Below are 17,441 nucleotides of genomic sequence, written 5' to 3'. Positions count from 1 at the left end.
TATATAATATAATAAAAGTGCCAGAAAGTTTTACCTCTTGCAAAAAGAATTTCTGTACTAATTCATGATCCCTTAAGTCTGGTATCTTTGAAGAAACTTTTTGTGCTTGTTTCTTAGCTCTTCTACCTATAACAATAAAACAAACTAAAGCTATATTCACTAAGAATAAAGTAACAGCAATATAAATATACTTTTCTCATATAGTTCTAAAGATTATAAAATAATATACTATATATATTGTAACATTACGCAGAATAATAAAATTTATAATATACATAAATAACATCTATATATAAAAAACATATTTGTAAAATTAATTATATCGTAATGATCGTAATGATTGCATGTTATATTAAGGAAAATGATACTTTTTTTCACGAGAAATGTGTCAGTCTTATTTAAAAAAGAGTATGTCATTACGATGATATTGTACGATTCATACGCTACGAAAAAAATGTATGAAAATTTGTGAAAATTTTGCCCGTGAAAAGAAAAGAAATTGCCAAACTTACGTTCGCGGAGTTTCTTCTTGAAATCGGGATCGCTGCGGCGTTTTTGATCGAAGTAAAAACAGTAGCCGACGAAAATTCCGGCGATGCCAACGGCAATGCCGACCGCAGCTTTGGATATCATGGTCATTCTAATATAGAAATTCAGATATTATGGTGAGGGAAATTCACAAAATCCTTATCACACTCTCGGCCATCATGGAGAAGAGAGGTTGCTTTCCTTACCGTACTCACTGAACTTGCCCGCAAAATGTTTGGCGCAGGCAGGTTTGTCAACCTAACGAATTTTAAAATTCGTAAAAAAACCCTAAGCGTTTAATCGTGAATCAAATACGTCACGAGTCACGAGATATGAAATAAAATTATTTAAAAAATTTCTGAAATTAATAATTATATGAAAAAACTATTATTTACTTCTTGAGATTTATATATCCTACAATTTTTGTTTAGTGTCTGAATTATGTAAAAAATATATATTTGGATGTTCTTTTTATCTACACTTTTTATTTACATTCTTTGCACTTGAAGTCTTGAAGTGAAAGGAAAGTGTAATAAAATGGCGCGCATAATTATAACCACAGACATATTATAACTAAAAACAAAGATTCTTCTCTCTGCATGTCTCTGTTAAAAATGAGAAGTGGATAATATTACACAATTAAAGAACGGGTATGATTGTATATAATGATATAGTTTCATATATTTTATGGCCATTATGTACATAAGTTAAACACTTGCATCTGTGTTTCGTAGTTTATATAGTGTAACAAAATATATATAGAAACTAATAAAATTTAAAATTAATTTTATATAGGTTGATAAAAGATTGATGCAAAAATTATAAATATTTTTATATTTTATTACTTGAATCTTGGTGAACATGCCTTTAATAAGGAAACCCATGCGATATGCTCATCAAGAAGGGCACACTGATGTTTGCTATTATTCAGGCGAAAAGTAAGTGACACTATATACGTTTATTACTTATGTATATATATAGTTTGTCAGAGAGAATTATTATTAATAATAATTATATGTCTGTAATTGTAGGAGAGGTCTTATCACTTGTGGATGTGATGGGGATGTTAGATCCTGGTTAAATTTGATGGATGATGATCCAGCTACTAGTTGCATCTCAGAACAAGCAATTACTGCTATTTCAAAAGTAATTATAAAAATTGTCAAGTATTGATAATAGAAGTTATTAGCACTTTAGTATCTTTAAGAATACTTGGTAAAATATATTTTATTGCAATGACTTTTTTGAACAGGAATCAATAAGTACCTTTATTTCTAACAAAAGTTTTTATTTTTAGGATGGTAAAATTTTTGTAGGTAATGACAATAATACAGTACAAATACTTACTTATCCTGATTTGGAGAAGGAAGGAATAGTTACTAGATTTTCAGCACCAGTCTCAGCTTTAGCAACAGCAAAAGATAGTAATTTGATAGTATCTGGTGCCTGGTATGTAATGCAAAAGTAATTTTTTATTTATTATTATATGCATAATACTAATTGGACTGACAATTTAATTTCTTCCTTTAAAGTGATATGCGAATACATGTGACAAATGTTAATACATCAGACAGTACAGAACTAGAGGGTCATACTGCACCTATTTTAGGCTTGTCTCTAGACCCAAAGGAAGAATTTGTGGTAAATATTATTTTTTGATATTTTATATCAATGGTAAAAAAAATATTTTAAAACATTTATGTGAAATTGATACTTTTAGGCATCTTCTAGTGCAGATGGATCTATTCGAGTATGGAATATTAAGGAAAAGCGAACTGTACATGCTTGGAATAATATTGTACCAAAATGTAATTCTTTTTTTACCGCTAAATCATATTGCACGCCTTCTTTTAAATGTACAGATGGTAGTTGCCTGGCATATCCATCTAACAAAGATGTAGTTGTAGTGGAGAGATTATCCTGGAAGGAATTGTGTAGATTGAAATCCCCTACTTTAAAGACTGTAAGCTGTTGATTCACTGCTTCTTTTTTTCTTTCTTAGTAAATGAAAATAGATTATTGTTTCCTTCTTTTCTTGCAGGAGCTTAACATTTGCAAATTTTCTGAATGCGGTACACGCATTGCCGCTAGTTCACTATATGGAGAGATAATTGTTTGGAATATAGAAACTAAGGAAGTGATTGGATATCTCGAACATGAACAAGATACCAAAATCACTGCATTAGTATGGCACATAGATCATCCCAATGAGATTGCATTCTGCGATGCATTGGGAAAACTGGGATGTATCGATGTGGTAAGATAATATATTCATGTGTATATATATATATCTTAAGATTTTGTTAATACATTCAGGATGTCTCACAATAATTTTTCAGATAAGTTCTAATAACCCTGAAAATGAGGCAATTATGGATTCAGAAAAAAATGAAGATGTAATGGAAAATGATCTTGCTTTATTAGGCAATGATGATGATGATGATGGAGAAAATGTGATATCTTTAAACAATATTAAGGCTTCCGTCAATTTAGAAGACGATCAAAAAAGCCATTCTGATGCAAGCTCTGAAAAACTTCCATACAATACTAAAGCTCTTATGCCCAATGTAAAATTGCAATCACCTTTCCAACCAGGATCAACACCTTCTCATTTATTATCGTATTTCATGGTACAGTATAATAATGTTTATATTTTATGTATGTTCTTATAGCAATTTCCACAGAGTTAAATTTAGTTTTTATATGACGTTTGCAGATGTGGAATGATGTGGGAATGGTTAGATGTTTTACATCAGAGGATGAGGAAAACTCCAGTATCGAGGTGGAGTTTCATGATACTGCGGTTCATCGTAGTATGCATATAAATAATTATTTACGGCATTCTATAGCTGCCCTATCCACTCAAGCACTTGCTCTAAGTTGCCCAGCTTCTGATAATGGCCCTAGTAAAATTGTTGTGATAGTTTTGCAAGGTTTGCACTTATTATATATATAATATAAAGTTAGTTACTTATTACATATATAATATAAATGATAAAATACAAAAAAGTGACATTATTTATAAATAAATAATATACAATAAATTTTATTGTTTCTTTATGTACATCAGGTTGGGGTTCTGGAAATAAAGAGTGGTCTCTGGATCTGCCAGAAGGGGAAGAAAGCGAATGTCTAGCAGCTGGTGATAATTTTGTGGCGATAGCAACATCTAGAAGAAATTTAAGAATATTTATGATAGGAGGAACACAACGTGAAATTATAGCTTTGCCTGGACCTGTAGTTGCAATGAATGGTTTAGGAAATCGTCTTTTGGTAGCTTATCATGCTGGAATTGGTAAGAAGTTTTTATTTAGCTGCCATGATGAGAAATTGATAGCTAATTGTAAATATCTTTTTTCTTGTTTGGCAAAAAAAAGGTCCGGCAGGTGATCAGAATATAAATCTATTATGGATACAAATACAGGGAGCACATTTGCGCAGTCAAACTTTAACAGTTCCACTTTCGCCAACATCGGATCTCATGTGGTTGGGACTATCAGATGCTCATTCTCCCATTATAATGGATTCCGATGATATTGTCAGAATATACAATAAGAGATCTTGTCAATGGAGAGTGCTCTGTGATACAAATATACAGGTAATGCATATTGTAGATGAGTTTCTCAACACAATCTATATAACTAAAAATTCTGCTTTAGGATAAGGGTAAAGCAGATCATTATTTCGTAATCGGGGTGAGTGAACGAGAACGAAATATGCGGTGTATCCTCTGCAAAGGTAGTTATTATCCACCGACAATTCCGCTGCCAATAATCACCGAGGTATCTTTTTCTGCACCTCTTTGTGAACCAGAATCTGAGAAGACTAAGGAAGAACGTAAATTGTGGGAGATAGGAAGCAATCCGTCAGATGAAGCTGAAGCACTATTAACTCTAATAGCAGTAAGTAATTATTAAGCAATAGTGTAGTATAGTTTATTTCTACTCTAATATTTCTGATCGAAAATATAGTCTTGCTTTTACTCTTATTTTTGCTGATATTTTATTTCTTGCAATCTAGCTTGCCTGCAGGAGCAATTTGGAATATCGCGCAGTGGACATTTGCGAACAAATTGCATCAACAAAAGTGATAGATTTAGCCATACGGTATGCTCTGCGTGTGTCTAAAACAGCATTGGCAAAGAAATTGGAAACGATTGCTGATGCAAAATCTGATTCTAAGGATTCAAAAGAAGAAGAAGAAGAGATGGAAAATCACCAAGACAATTTTACAAGCAATGGTGATTTTAGTATTAATAATCAAGAGGACAATGAGGTGCTTTTACCATCTATTAAAAAACCCGAGGTAGAGATTAAGCCACTAGCCATGAGTCAAACATTTAAAAGAGTGAATCCATTTTTAAAAGCCGGAAATTCGTCTTTATCACCAAGAGGTAATAATACTTACATTTTGAATTCTAAGACATTTTATATCTCTTTATATTAGAAATATTCACTCATTTTATTATATTATATAATAGGTTTAGCTGGTTTGAACAGCTTACCAGAAAAACCCCAGAAATCTGTAAAAACTGTGCCTGTTAAACCAAAATCAAAGACTGAACCTAGGAAAGAGTCATTTGTTACTTGGTACGCCAAACATAGAAAAGATCTGCAGGAAGAATTTCCTGAAGTAAATGTCGTCGAATTAACTAAAATTGGTTTAACACGGTACAAAGAGACGACATCGAAATCGGATAACGCGGATAACGTGGTTGAATCTTCAGAACTCAACAAGAAACGGAAATTATCGAGTCCAGACAATGAACACAGTAACGAAGCAAAACGATCTCTGAGCAGCAAACTCAGCCAATTTGCATTCGACAAGTAAAATTTTGTTTTCTCGGCTACGAACATTCTTGTAACTCTTGTAACTAATCACAAACTTTGGCAATTTAATGAAAATAAGAGGGATTCATTGGATTTTTAAAATAATAAAATAAAGTCTGAAAATACCAGACTTATGTTTATTTCTTACATTCTTATATATATCTAGTCTCAAAAATTTCTCTGAAGAAACAACAAAGAATTTTTGTAAAATATATGTAGAGGAATCCAATGGACGCTCTTTGTATGCAGAGTTTTAAAATCAATACATATATATTAATTTTTATTAATTATTAACATTTTTAAAATTTTTTGGTATTAAACAATATCAATTATAAAAACGTCTTATGTCTTTTTTGTTTTATATTATCGTATTTATATTCTGTATTATTTTACTTATATAAAAATTGTAAAAATGTGCATTGTATCAATGCTAAGAATATAGTCGAGAGATCTCTCCGTTACTTCTAAGTATAATAATACATATGCACATTGCAAAAATTTCTCTTTAAGAAGATCAGATAAACTATCTCTTAAACCAAAAGAAGTATTAATATGCGATAAATAGATAATGATCAGATTAATGGTTCATGCCTTGAATTTCTCGTCTTTGGCCTTAGCCGTCTTACCTTTCGCGTCGATAAGGCAGTACGGTGGCAAAACTTAAAGATCTGTTTTTAGTTCACTTCGGTCTCTCATGCACTCGACACGATAAAATTTACAGCGGCGGGAATCGTGTCGCTTTGTGACCCGAAAATAAATTTGCAGTTGACGGAGAGGACGTATAGCAATCGGCCAAAACGATGAAAGGTAAGTCGATTTGGCTGACGCGAATCTGCGCAAATTATTCATTTTCGAAACTTGGTCGGAGGGCGAGCGCGCTAAATATACGTTAAAACAGTTGATGTGTGCGTGACATGTATTCCGAATTGCATCACCATTATATATTATACATGTAATTAATTTTCATAGTGTATAATATTTCGCGAAAAAACAAATACGCGCCTCCGTAGATTGTATTCTCAATTCCACATGTAATTTGCTGTGACAATGTCAAGAAATCTATGTAATTGACTATTTCCTTTGTCTTCTGTTTTTCCTCTTCTTTATTGTGCGTAATAAGATGCGGCCTTTATCTGTGACCAGTGTTCTTATTTTAATTTAAGAAACACTTTATTACGAATTTTGTACGAATTTATGGGGACGAAAACGTAGTCCAAATTAAAAGAGTATGTGTTTATATTTCCTGAGATAGATTACTTTTTTATATGAAGATTAAAGTATCATTACACTTAATTGCTTTTTCTTAATATGTGTAATGTCAACTGTATGGAACACTTGGATATCACATGTTGCAAAAAAATTCTTATACGTAATGGTTGATCGAGTGTCTTCAGATGAGCCACCAATTATAATGCGGCAAGTTATTGCACGATATCGTGATATTACGTATTATATATATATTTTTTAATATATAATATATGATATATTTTTTTCTATATATATTTTAATTACAGATTTAAACGTATTTTCGATTATTATCAAGATAGAATAATATTTTATTACCAGTCGTTTTGCTACAAATAATCTCTTAATTTTGCAATGAGAAAAGTTATCGCATAAATCGCTCACCTTTTTGCACGTTAAATATTCATTCTATATATTTTACAGTAAATAATCGTCCGTATAATTGTGATTCTTTATATTAAAAAGAAAAGAATAGATCGAGGAGAGAATGCAACGTGACGTTAAGAAAAATTGGGGCGAGATGGGTAATGATACCAATGTTATATTATTTATTTGCAATTTTTATTGGCTTAATGTTGTTTTGCATTGAAGAGAAATATCAATAATGTTTATTATTAATAATATCAATAAATATCTTGATTTACAATGTCGTTTGGCTTGTGATTGTTTCACACCCTTTTAATTCGTAAATAAGGAGAGCTTATTGCCATTAATTTTTCTTGGCGAGGATAAGTGTGGAAAAAATGTGTCACGTAATAAAATTGGTTATAAAATTAGTAATAAAATTGAAAAAATGCAATAATGTTTTTTTTTTATATTTATATATCAAAATTTATTCGAGTAGTCTCAGATTAAAATTATCCAGCAACGAAATTTTTGTAGATCGCGACAAATGAAAAAAAATTTTTCACTATTTGAAGATTTAGTATTTTCCTCATAAGAGATACAAGACGTGTCTATGCATATATCATGTAGACTACCATTGCATTTTTGATTATGTAAACACGACTGTAATGCATGTACGACTAATATGTGCTTTGCTTACCTTGTGTTAGCTCACTTATTTGCATTGAATGCAAGTATCTCAGCTACGCGCCTGTGAAAAAGATAGATAGATAGATAGATAGATAGAAAGAGAGATAGAGAGAGAGAGAGAGACGCGGAAAAAACATAGTTTAAATTTTTTCTAAAGATTTAATTACGATTCACATTTTTATATCACATGAACGATCGTCGAAAGAAATTTTGTATTAAATCAAAATTGTGTTAAAATAGCACAGACATTAATGTCTTGATACAATGTGTATCAAATTCAGACAACTGTGCAAACTCGATTCAGGTATTCGACTTTATTCTATCGAAACTCGGTACATAAAACCATATAATATTGACATTAATGACAAACTCATTAAAGTGCCATTCTGTTTTAATAATACATATTAAATAGTTACACGTCTTGATAAAGAATTCATGTTCAAATCAATAATATCTTAGTAATATATATTTTAATCTTCTATCACGAATATATCTTGGTATTTATCATTATTTACTCTGTAATAATTTGATCCCGATGAGTGATTTTAATTGTATTCATATTTCTAATCTTGAATTTCTCTCGGAATGTAATAATAAGCGCCAATATAATTAATATACAATTTTCTTTAATAAAATCATTACAACGAAATTAAAATATCTCGCGAAAAATAAGGATAGTCTATGCATGAGATTTTACATATATGGTAAGAAGCTAATAAAAGATTAATTTTCTTGAAAGAAGAATGTGTAAAATTTATATGAAAATATAAAGAAATAAATGATGCGTGTGTGTGTGTGTGTGTATATATATACATGCGTAGTTTGCCGCTTTTCGTTGTGCGCGATTTTCATTCTAAATATTCATGAGACATTTCTATTTATTAAGCGCGCTAATATAACATAATAATACAAATAGTATATTGATATATATATGACTGCGGTTAATTCGATCAGTCCAAAAGATTCGCTCTTTTATAAGAAAATATTTAAAAATATATATGTATATTTATTTTATTACAAAATTATTCATTAAAATATAAAACATATTAGTGTATTTTACACATACAAAACTATTTTATACATTTGCCAATCTAAGATTGACTTTTTTATTCATTGTAATAAACTGCTATAAAACTCTTCGAATGTTCGAACCGGACCTATATTATCTAACACGACATAATTACAGATGTCATTGCACTACGCAAGGACAGTATATATATATATATATAAGCATAGCATATATGAATAGATGCAATTCGCAAAAATTATTTGAGATATTTTTTGGATTTGTTAAAATATAATGTTTCAAATTGTGAAACACTGATCTAAGTAATTCTCTTGCGGTTTCGAAAAGCTGATACATTAAGGTTTCATGTGCAAGGCAACGGCTATTATTACAGTCTGCTTGCATTTTATGATGTCTGATATACCAGTGATACGATATATACCGTTATTGCAACACGGGAATGCACCCATGTAGCCATATATATATATATATATATAGTGAGGCATTTTGCATGGATAACGAGATATCAATATATATCTCAAATCAATATATTATTAGACTTATATTAATACATTCTTAAAATGAACGAAGAATGTCTATATAAAACATATTTTTAATCTTTTACTGAAACTCTACAATTTAAGATATGATTCAATTGCGTGGATATAGTTCAAAATACGTATTATGGGCAAAGTTCTTTCTGGCACTCTTACAAAAACACATAACACACGCACATATACGTAACATACATACATATACACACACATATTTGTATATATATATACATATATATTTTTAAATATTTTCTTTCTTTATATATCAAATATTACACACATATACACTCTCTTCCAGGTCTCATACCACTGGACCCTATTCAAGAGGCCATGGGTTCTATGGGCCCGTGGCACATTGTGATTGTGGTGGCACTCTCTCTCGTCAAATTTCCAGTAGCTTGGCATCAACTTTCCATCGTATTTCTTGCACCACCTACCAATTTTTCATGCGTTGCGCCGTTATCAGTGACTAATGACGTGATAATGAAATGTGAAATTGATGTCGGGAACGGTACTATAGAAAAATGCACAGGTTTCAAATACGATAAACATACTTTTCGAGAGAGCATTATAACACAGGTAAGTTATAACTGTTAAAGATGATACTCTCTCTTTTTTTCTCTCTTCTAATATTAATGTTTTATTAATTAATTGCATGAAAGTGTTTCGAATAACTCAATAAAGAAATAATTATATTTTAATGTTTTCAGTGGAATTTAGTATGTGATAGAGAACAACTGGCAAATTTTGCACAATCTTGCACAATGTTCGGTGTCCTTATTGGCAATTTAATTTTTAGTATAATGGCCGACAGGTATTTATATTTTCAAAATTGTTATGTATTTGACGGTGCTATAATTTTCGATATCACACAAATATACCAACATATCTATACTTTTTCTATATTATTTTTCTATATTATTAATATCGATGTATTTATTTATATATAGAATTGGACGAAAGAAACCATTGATGATTGCACTCGCGTTGCAATCGGTAACTGGATTTGCGAGTGCATTCGCACCATGGTACGAATTATTTTTAGTACTGAAATTCATATGTGCTGTAGCTACTGGTGGAACGATGCTCGTTGGTTTTGTTATACGTAAGTCAAACGCAATAAAGTTACGATACAATTATTTGCAAAGTTAATCATGATTAATTGCGCAGTTATGGAGATTGTTGGAATTGAATGGCGGTCGATCATGTCGGTTCTGTTCCACGTGCCGTTTCTACTTGGACACTTAATGAATCCCTTAATATCTTACTTGACACGCACATGGTCTCGTTTTCAAATGGCTGTCTCGATACCATCAATTTTTTTACTGACGTATTATTGGTATGTACATAAATTATATATGCTGTTATAAACTGGAATAAGAATTGTTTTCAGTAAAATGGATGAGAGACTCACCAATTTTATTAATTTCGGTAAATTAGTTATTAAGATACGTTTCGCAAAATAGGATTATTCCAGAATCACCGAGATGGTTACTGGCCATGGGCAAGCCGAGACAAGCAGAACGGATTTTGCTGAAAGCTGCCGGACGAAACAAGATACCGGTGGAGAATGTGAAACTAGCCCTTGAAACTCATGAGAGCCAAGCAGCAATTCGAGCCACGAAAAGCAAGGAAAAATATAATATCACGCATTTATTTAGAACTCCGAATCTGAGGCTGAAGACTATATGCGTGAGCTTCAACTGGTTCGTTTGCGGTATCTGTTTCTTCGGATTAGCGCAATATATGGGTCATCTCGACGGCGATATATTTATCAATGTTGCAGTTTCTGGTAATTCGACAGTATTCTACGATTACATAAAAAATTTGACATATTGATTAAACATTTATAAGATTTACAGCTGCCATGGAACTACCTGGGACTGTGATAGTTCTGTTTCTGATATCACGAGTTTCTCGTTTAAAAATCTTGATAGGAGGACATATCTTGTCCGGTATTAGCTTACTTTTGATAACTCTGATCACCAATGCAAGCGCCCGGATATTTTTAGCCTCGCTAGGCCTTGTGGGTATGGCAATCAGTTTTCCTACGATATATTTGTACAGCGGTGAAGTATTTCCGACTGTCGTGAGAAATATTGGCATTGGCTTGGGAAGTATTTCCGCCAGGATTGGCAGTATAATCGCACCGTACATTGCCACAATGGTTAATTTATTATATATATATATTGCGTGTATCTTTATAATGAAATAATGAAATTGTATTAATGATTAAATGTTACATTTTATTCACAAATAATAATGAATCGTTTTTTATGTTCCTGAAGATTAAAGAAACGGAATAATTCACAGGGAACTATTCAACCTTGGCTGCCTCCGGTAATATTCGCCATAGGACCAATACTAGGCGCTGTACTCTGTTTACTCTTACCAGAAACGATGAACTGCGAATTACCAGAAACAATAGAAGATGGCGAAAACTTCGGAAAGTATGAATTGTATAAAACAATTCCATTAGTATTGTCATTTTGTTAATACAACCCTTTTAGATACAAATATTATATTTTTCAGAAAAAAACCTAAAGCAAGTACATCGACGTAATTCAATGCAAAATATGCATTGAATTGTACAATAATTGTTATAACTGTAATTCGAATATCATACACAGAAATATAACAATGTTATTCAGTTCAATCACTCGACCTATTTTTTATAATATCTGTCATCAAGCTATCTAGTCTAACAACACATCTATGCAAAAAGTCAGAAATTGATAATTTATTATATTCTTGAAACATATTATGATGCTGAAACTATATTTAAAGAGAGAGAAGTATAATTTTTACATAATTTATTATTGCTATAGTATATATGTTATATGATACTAATGTTTTTTTGTGTAATTCAAATTTTACATGACAATTATATATTTTCATAATATACATCGCATTTTATAACACATGGTTTCACAAAATTGCTCAATATCATTTTTTAATGCTAAATTATTACAAAGACGATATCTTGCGATTAATATACAATTTTTTGAGATTCGAATATAAAGCAAAATCTATTTGTTTATTTATTGCTGCAATATGTAATTAACATATATATTACAATTAATATTATAATATACTAGAGTATATTCTTTTGTTTAGTATATTTCCTATATTTACATTACAAATTTAATGAAAAATATTGTTATATATTACATATAATTGTAATATAAATTAATTACTATCAAATTATTGCAAAGTATTTCATTAATAATATTCAAAATTTTACCAATTTTGTTTATAATTTTACAATGCTGTTTCTTAGAGCATTTTTATTTCTAAATAATAATTATATACAATTATAAAAAGTTCATTCTGAAAAATATATAAAGAAAATAAAAATAAGTTAAAATATCATATTGCTTATATTAAAAGAGTGAATGTAATAGAAATTTTCATATCACGAGACTTCATCATTCACACTGAGAAAAAAGAAATTGTTAACTTGATTAAATTCGTCCAACTAATTACTATTTCTTTGTATTTCTTTAATTGAAATATTTAAATATTTAAGTCAAATACGACATATTAAATCTAACATGAGGTATATTTGATTTAAATACTTAAATATTTCAATTAAAGAGATACAAAGAAATAGTAATTAATTGGACGAATTTAGTCAAGTTAACAACTTTTTTTTCTCAGTGCACAAAAATTGCAATTCCCATTGTAATAACATATTTATATATAAAAAGGAAATAATAATAAATAGGACCATAAATCAGCCTTTTAAGAAGTTCATATGTCAGCGTTGACACACATAAGTAGGATCTTTCTAGATTTTTCAGAATAAGGTGTAGAATTTAAATATGTGACGTTGATATATCAAATAACACTCTCTTCCCCATCTAACTTGTTTGACCCAAATAAAGTGCTTTGCTGGGTAAAACATTTACTACATCGTTAGTCCGTTTATGCATAGCGTCAATCATATGATTGCCATACTTAACAGTATTACTTAAAGATCCTAACCAGGAGGATACAAGACTTTTTGAAGCCACCTTTGAAGGTGGCAAGTTGTATGTTGTACCTAAAATATTGTTTTCTTATTGTACGAGATATGATACTAGGATTTTATATTGTTCATCAAATAATTTAATTTATATAAGAAAAACTTTACACGCGAGAGAAGTGCGTGAATACATAAGACTCACCTATCAAAAACTTGATAATCGCCTCATTTACGGCGGTCGGTTTTTCTTGATGCGGAAAATGTTGCGCCTCTGATATAATCTTAACCCTGGATATTTCTACATATTCGGCGCTTTGGATGATACTCTCTATCGTAACAAAAGGATCCATATTTCCGACTATTAGCAGTGTTTTGCTATCAATTTGTGCGCCATTATCTATGTTCAGTCTTGTAAATGGAAGATTACGATAATAATTGATCGGTCCTGTCCAGTCCTCTATAAAACATTATATCAATTTTTTTAAATATAAAAAAAATGTAGAGAGAAAAGAGTGAAACGCGTGTCGCAGAAGAGATCAATTTTTAATAATTAAGATTACTTTACCTTTCCTGCTAAAGGCATATTTGTACGCCTCGACATAGCTTTTTTCTGTGCCATTCTGAGATATTTGAAGATGCTTAAATGTCTCGTTAATAATAGATAAGTCTTCTTTAAGCGCATCTATCTCTGGTAGAAATGGTAGTCTGCTAAAATGTATCCACCTGAAAAATCACGTTATTTGTTATTAAAATATATAACAATAATTTTACATATTTAAAAAACATTTTAATAAAAGCATTTACACAAATTTTTACGCAATAAATATAAAGATCGAAGAAATACTTACTTTCCATCTAATGCGGAATTTCCCGATACCCTGTTCCAATAGAAATTAGGATGCGGGCTCGAAATAGCAACAAATTTATAAACGAGTTCTTCATGTAAAGCGACCATGTACCATCCCAGAAGTCCTCCTAAATCATGGCCGATTATGCTACATGTTTTTACACCGAAAGTCAACACAAATTGCTTCAACTCATTTATTAAAATTTCGACTTTATAAGATCTTTTGTTGAACGGTTTGTCGCTATCGCCAAATCCCTTTAAATCTATAGCCACTACCCTAGAACAACAAAATTGACCACAATACAATATATGTATATATTAATGTGTTATAAGACGTATTGTGTGCAGTATTTTGTATAAATTATAAAACCTGTAGTGTTCTGCGAGACGTGGAATTTGTTCTCTCCAAGATAACCAGCAATCCGGGAATCCATGTAATAATAATACGAGCGGTTTACTTTTGTCTCCTGCTTCTACGTAATGGAATTTAACACCCTATGTGAGAGAAAAAGTGTATTAAATAATAGAAGAAAATTTTGTTTTCTGTTTTTAAAGCTTAGAAATGATACACATAAAAATACGCGTATTTATTAAAACTACAAATAAACTTTATAAATGGGAGAACTTTTTTTACAGAATTGCGTTTCGTGATACATGATTTAATGCGAATACGATAATTATATCGCTGTAATTATGATAGTATAGCATAATATGTACATAGTATTAACAAGTGATTAAATTACATCAGACAGTAAAAAAAAAAGCTTTCCCTTATGATTTATAATTTTCCCCTGACAGATGGAATTCTCCGCGCGTTTGTGCTTTCTAGACTAAACAATAATTTGATATTGTCGCCTTTTTCAAATTTGCCAATAAAAAGACAGACGATGAACTTGTAGCCGATTTCTCTAGCACTACTTCTTAATTATTGCGAAGAAATTTACAGTATGCGACAACTGGCAGGAAATTTGTTCGAAAATATATTGTGAAGTTTCTCTGCGAATCATTATGACAATGATAGCACAGATAGCGTATTGTTATAACAAAACAATTATTATCGTTTTATATATTGTATATATACAGTACATAATATTTACCGAATTTCTCTACCATTTTCCTGTACATGTTTACATATTTTTAACCACACACACACATTTCCATCTGTCTCAATAATTATTATCAGAATTTATAACTTATTACGTTGAAAAAGAAACAAAAATTTGCATATTAATCTAAGAATAATCGTTTATCACTATGTGTTTGTGCACAACATGTTATTCTTTAACATTTGAGTATCATCTGCACTTGATATCATAAGGTGAGGTTGTCGTAGCATAGAGTTGTGACATATTGAATTCATATCGATTCACGATATCATATCAATTACGAAAATTAAATATTATTCCAAATTTCTGATCCAAGACAGTGAAACAACATACACATCTTGGGCTCATATCATTAAATAATTGAAGGCAAGATAGTTTATTACAAGAATTAAATAAGTTTATAATTTGCAAGATAAATAAATAATTAAATAATTAAAAAGATGTAAATCTCTTTTTTTCTTTCTCTTACTAAATCGATGAACTGTGATTCGTTTTTGCATCAAATTCTTTGATTATATTACAAAACCTGATAATTTTAGAAATATACCGAGGCGCAATTTTAAAACCGCTGGAAATACGAACATCGATATATAAATTTCAAGTATAGTCTGTGTTGAACCTACCGTCCCATCGTGAGTTATCAAAGGTCAATAATATTTCGCACGGCTATCTTGTATATAATACTTATTTACACCCGGTCACTCTACACATGCATGGTATATGATCTATAGAAATTTATAATATTCTCCCACCTTGATTTTCACGTAGGAATGCGTGCCGAGGCTATTGTCGACCAAACACAGCGGTGGCTGGTCCCGCTGTTGCAGCATGAAGAACTTCTTGGGGTCCCATACCCATTTAAAGAATCGTTTAATTATCAGGTATATGCCGTAGGTAAAAGACAGGAAATGCAGCTCGATCGTTTCGCGCGTCGACGCGCGTACGATCTTGTCATCTGCGGCAATCATGATTAATGTAATCGAGAACTGGTGAATCTACGCAGAAGTTGAGCGAGAACCTGCTCGTTCCTTGTAACGGCACTCGAGATGTCTTCTGTACAAATAATAGGCTCAAGTGCTATGTGTATACGCAGGCTGCTGACACGTGCGCGTCGTCACGCGGACAAATCGAAGAGTGACACTACGCTACGAATGATCACGTATTTGATGCAGAAATTCTTCTCGTATTTTTTTCAAAGATGAATGTAATCGCTCACACAATACTCATTAGAATCACACTATCACAATTTTTCGAGAGCGTTATTATTAATTGTACAATTAACTGAACACATACAAAATTTCTCCAATTTTGTCACACAGTATATATGTAATTGCGAGACACAGTGTATACATATATATATTTCTTTGTTGTCAAATCTAATATTTTAATCACTTTACGATATTTTTAATTATCTTATCCTAATACAGTCTCTTAAATTCCGCAATACAGCAATATTGATGATGAAGTAGAGTATTGCGTTCGAAAAACAGATATTACTGATTAATATGAAAAATCAGCAGTTTCTTGATCACTTGCAATTTTTATATATTAGACTCTCGCGAAGTGATGTAACGACACTCAGAATGTGTGTGTGATATCTGGCGCTTCGCGAAGCTCGCTGGTATCTGCGTGACTCGTAAGCTATCGCGGCGGTGGAAAGAATATCACTGACTGAATTTTTTGAATGAAAGGCCACCGCGATCCAATCTCTTCATCAGTCCTCAGTGGAAAGGCGCATCTCTGAAAACTGTTTTGTACCGTATGACGTGTTCTAGGATTCCCAATGGTTCACTCTTTAATAGCATTTTTCTTCATAAAAAAAATCTCATCATTTATATAGACTAATAAAAAGTTCTGAGAATATCTACCGAATTCGGTTTCTTCGCTCAAATTGGTAAATCAGTTTGGTTTCATTACTCTGCAAAGGATGAATAAGTAGAAAATTATTAGATTAACGCAAATTACTCTCGATTCAAATAACATAATTTTCAAGGAACTTTTTAAGAAGTTATAAAAACATATTGAAATAAGAATTTTTACGTACTCACAAAAATGCAATACTTTTCTATATTCTTAGTTTCAGTTTAATTAATTTAATTTTGACATTTTTTGTATATTTTTTTGAATTAAAATCACTTTTATATATTATAGATTTGATTTATACAATATATATAAAATATACAAAAATCATGTAAATATAATATGTAATTAAAATGATATTTTTTTCTATATTTATTATCTCGAACTATGATTTTCATTTATATTTAAAAGAAAAAAATCGATGCGCGATTAATAATTTTACGGAAATCTTACTTATATTTATC

General features: G+C 30.8%; 3 protein-coding genes across 3 annotated transcripts in view; 1 reads left to right on the top strand and 2 right to left on the bottom strand.

The window, feature by feature from the left end:
- The window catches only part of LOC115234851 (mitochondrial import receptor subunit TOM20 homolog), a 2,680-nt gene extending 1,908 nt beyond the window's left edge, over positions 1-772 (bottom strand). The window contains exons 1-2 of the mRNA XM_029806198.1: positions 513-772; positions 35-126 (exon numbers count right to left, since the gene is read on the bottom strand). Coding sequence (XP_029662058.1) covers positions 35-126; positions 513-639 — 219 coding nt within the window. The 5' untranslated portion in view covers positions 640-772. The remainder of the gene's footprint in view (positions 1-34; positions 127-512) is intronic.
- A 270-nt stretch (positions 773-1,042) lies between these two features.
- LOC115234936 (WD repeat and HMG-box DNA-binding protein 1-like) lies at positions 1,043-11,853 on the top strand. Its single transcript, XM_029806357.1, has 22 exons — positions 1,043-1,178; positions 1,324-1,466; positions 1,560-1,674; positions 1,826-1,977; positions 2,061-2,169; positions 2,249-2,491; positions 2,570-2,785; positions 2,868-3,158; positions 3,245-3,461; positions 3,599-3,823; positions 3,906-4,126; positions 4,188-4,430; positions 4,549-4,921; positions 5,009-5,281; positions 9,496-9,776; positions 9,908-10,011; positions 10,148-10,302; positions 10,368-10,536; positions 10,664-10,989; positions 11,060-11,364; positions 11,511-11,647; positions 11,730-11,853. Exons 2-22 carry the CDS (start codon positions 1,390-1,392, stop codon positions 11,758-11,760), a joined length of 4,263 nt encoding a protein of 1,420 aa, XP_029662217.1. The 5' UTR covers positions 1,043-1,178; positions 1,324-1,389; the 3' UTR covers positions 11,761-11,853.
- A 954-nt stretch (positions 11,854-12,807) lies between these two features.
- LOC115234964 (epoxide hydrolase 4-like) overlaps positions 12,808-17,441 on the bottom strand; it is a 4,934-nt gene continuing 300 nt past the window's right edge. Inside the window, exons 2-8 of the mRNA XM_029806406.1 lie at positions 16,986-17,035; positions 15,870-16,864; positions 14,382-14,506; positions 14,013-14,288; positions 13,730-13,887; positions 13,367-13,621; positions 12,808-13,242 (exon numbers count right to left, since the gene is read on the bottom strand). Of these exons, the coding sequence (XP_029662266.1) occupies positions 13,061-13,242; positions 13,367-13,621; positions 13,730-13,887; positions 14,013-14,288; positions 14,382-14,506; positions 15,870-16,085 (1,212 nt within the window). The 5' untranslated portion in view covers positions 16,086-16,864; positions 16,986-17,035 and the 3' untranslated portion in view covers positions 12,808-13,060. The remainder of the gene's footprint in view (positions 13,243-13,366; positions 13,622-13,729; positions 13,888-14,012; positions 14,289-14,381; positions 14,507-15,869; positions 16,865-16,985; positions 17,036-17,441) is intronic.

This window comes from Formica exsecta, unplaced genomic scaffold (assembly GCF_003651465.1).
Source record: "Formica exsecta isolate Colony F162 unplaced genomic scaffold, ASM365146v1 scaffold21, whole genome shotgun sequence".
NCBI classification, from domain to species: domain Eukaryota; kingdom Metazoa; phylum Arthropoda; class Insecta; order Hymenoptera; family Formicidae; genus Formica; species Formica exsecta.
The sequence above is the reverse complement of the archived record's forward strand: the minus strand, read 5'-3'. Positions and strand labels throughout refer to the sequence as shown.

Coding starts and splice junctions, on each gene's coding strand:
- LOC115234936 (XM_029806357.1), top strand. CDS start 1,390: ATGCCTTTAATAAGGAAACCCATGCGATATGCTCATCAAGAAGGGCAC. Junction 3,824..3,905: donor AGCTTATCATGCTGGAATTG/GTAAGAAGTTTT, acceptor GGCAAAAAAAAG/GTCCGGCAGGTGATCAGAAT. Junction 11,365..11,510: donor CACCGTACATTGCCACAATG/GTTAATTTATTA, acceptor AATAATTCACAG/GGAACTATTCAACCTTGGCT.